General features: G+C 40.9%; 1 protein-coding gene across 1 annotated transcript; it reads right to left on the reverse strand.

Moving 5' to 3' along the window:
* Positions 1-270: 270 nt before the first annotated feature.
* LOC311000099 (chemerin-like receptor 1) lies at positions 271-1657 on the reverse strand (the record flags this gene model as incomplete). The annotated part of the gene is made up of 2 exons (XM_083990734.1): positions 1627-1657; positions 271-1393 (listed from the first exon to the last, which is right to left on the reverse strand). The coding sequence occupies exon 2, from the start codon at positions 1372-1374 to the stop codon at positions 271-273; it is 1104 nt and encodes a 367-aa protein (XP_083846860.1). The 5' UTR covers positions 1375-1393; positions 1627-1657.
* Positions 1658-2891: the final 1234 nt, after the last annotated feature.

Here is a 2891-nt window from a genome sequence, read left to right on the forward strand (position 1 = left end):
GCTGTCATAAAAACTTGTGGATCCAAACTTTTTCACTGCTAGAATAGATAACAAAACAAACAGACAAAGAAAAACACACATTTATTACACTGTTAACTGATCATCACAATCGACAGACATGATACGGCAAAAAAAAAAAAAAACCTGTTTATTTCTTTGGGCAATTGTTAGTTAATGGAGATAATCATAACAGTATAGAGCATGACGTGAAAGCTACCTGAACAAAAATGCATTTCTATGAAAAATATTTACAGTATTTGATTATTCATTTCATGGCCGATCTAACATCTCAACGTCAGAAGCTGACTTGACTTTAGTCCGACTGGTGGCCATTGAGTTTGTGTTGGTATCAGATGGAGACTCCTCCTGGAAGGCTGTCTCCAATACATTCAGGATGGATTTGCGAACTTTATCCTTGAAATCTTGGCCCATGAACACATACAGCAGTGGGTTCATGATGCTATTGATAAAGGCCAGACTGGTGGTTAAAGGGATAGCAATAATGATGACATGCCCAAAGCTTCCCGTATTTGAAAAATGAACCAACTCTATTAACTGCATTATGTGATAAGGAGCCCAGCACAGGAAAAAAGTGATGATAACAGCAGCAATGATCTTAAAGGGGCGACTTGAGTGGCTGGACAGGGTGCGGTTCCTCCTGAGACGATGGATTATCACAGCGTAAGAGGAGACAATGACGGTGAAGGGGACAAGAAATCCAAGGAGGAAGCGGGTGAGGGACGTGGCCTGAATACGTAACTGCCCTAACTTGCTGTTACTGAAACCGGAATTATCAGAAGGATCAAAGTTGTTGAAACAATGGATGACATTTTCATCATGATGTGATGGTGCAGTGTCCTTGAAGACGAAGTACGGAGCGCTGAGAATCAGAGCCAGGATCCAAACACCAAGACTCACATAGGACGCCTTGCGTACATTTCGGTGGTTCTGGGCCCAGACAGGCCACACAACAGATACACATCTGTCCACACTGATCACCACCAGGATGTAGATGCTGGCAAACATGTTCAGGAAGATTATAGCACTGTTAAATCTACACATGAAGTTGCCGAACGGCCAGTGGGAACCCAGGGCTGTGGAGGTCACACTCAGGGGCAGGAAGGCTGTGAAGAGGAAATCGGCCACAGCCAGGTTGAGGAACCAAACTGTGTTTACAGTTTTCTTCATCTTGAACCCGGTCACCCAGATAACCACTCCGTTCCCGAGCACACCGAGGACGAAGGCCAGGCAGTAAACAATGGCAGAGAAGATGTTGAGAGACTTTCTCAGCCGATCAAGGGCATCAAAGTACATGTCGTCATCATGAATAGAGTGATTTCCATCAAAATAATCTGTTGAATCAATGATCCCCATCCTTGTCTTGAACCTTGGCCTGTGACAGAAAAATTAAAATGATAAATTTTCTGTTTTTTCTAAATCTCAATAACAACTTCTGATGCCACAGAGCACTGCTTTTTAAATACATCAGTTTATGAGACAGTAATCAAACCATGACTCTTTACAGTGGCTAAAAAGAACAAAAAACATCTTGTCTCATCTTTTCCCAATACAACTCCTTTGGATTAATCTGATCATGCAAATTGGAAAGGTATACAACAACTTTACCTCCGTCAAAGTCCGTCAGTCAGATGAAGAGTCAGTCAGAAGTAATTCTGTTAACCCTCTGTTCGATCAGTTAAGTTCAGTTGTGTTGAGTCACCACCACATTGGGGTGGGATCTTGTATTGAAGCTAAAAATAGCACCTCACATTAGTTTCAACATTTCAGTGGAAATCTGATTTTTGAGGAAGGAACATGCAGATAACAGAGAATTGTGAAATTCAATGTAGCAACACTCTTTTACTTTCTTTTACTACACTTTCTTTTATCTAGATCTAGGGCTGGGGGTATGACCTAAAATTCATGTCACAGTATAAATCGAATCCCTTCACGGTAACAGTATACAGTAGGATCGTGTCTCTGAATTGGTTTTTTAGTCCCTTAGCAAAGCTAAATAGATTTTTTTTTTAAAGCAATAATGTGATTTTTAGAATATTTATTGTGCAGAAAGCAGATCTCAAAACTCAAACTCAATTTTAAAACCAGCATTTATAGTGCACATAGTGCAAACAAACACAAATAACAATGCCATAAATGGTCAAATAAATTGCTCATGTTCCCTTTGTTTGCCGTCACTGTCACTCCACACATCCTGCAAATGATCTTTTTCTACTCAACATCCCACACACACACAGGAAGAGTGTGGATGAGAGGTGAAACGTCTTCCTAGACAAATAACTAAGTCCAGTTGCTTTCGATTTAACCTCCTTTGAAAAAAAAAAAAAAACAGGAAGAGTGTGTTTCATGGTGAGTGAGATATTGTTTTGGAGTCTCCGGTTGCTATCGATATGGTACGTGCTCTCAGAAAGTCGCGGACACTTTCGTCAACTTACCAACTGTAGCTTTACAGTCGAACCGAGTCCAAATCACAGACGTAGCACCGTTTTTTTTTTCTCCTGCTCCGCTGTCTCTGAGGCAGGTGCGATGACGTCATCGACAATAGGACGATTACCTGCAGGTAATATTTTTATTTTGAGTTGAATGTGAATTGAACATGCCCATTGCACACTGCACAGTAGCCTAAGACCACATGTTCAAGTCCAATAGCTCTCCTTCGGCATGCTGTCCAAGATGCACCATTTACTGTAACATTGTGGATATCATTTACATCCTGTGGATTTCGTCCAAAAATAAACGTAAGTAGAAGCAGTTGCAGATAGTTTTAGTATTTTGTGTTGTCAAAATTGCAAAGAATAGCGCCATTTTAGCAGGCTAGCTAGCCACCACCAAAGCTAGCTAGCTACCGGTACCCAGAAAAGTTTATTTCTTGG

The sequence above is a fragment of the Trachurus trachurus genome (genome assembly GCF_905171665.1).
Source record: "Trachurus trachurus genome assembly, chromosome: 17".
NCBI lineage: Eukaryota > Metazoa > Chordata > Actinopteri > Carangiformes > Carangidae > Trachurus > Trachurus trachurus.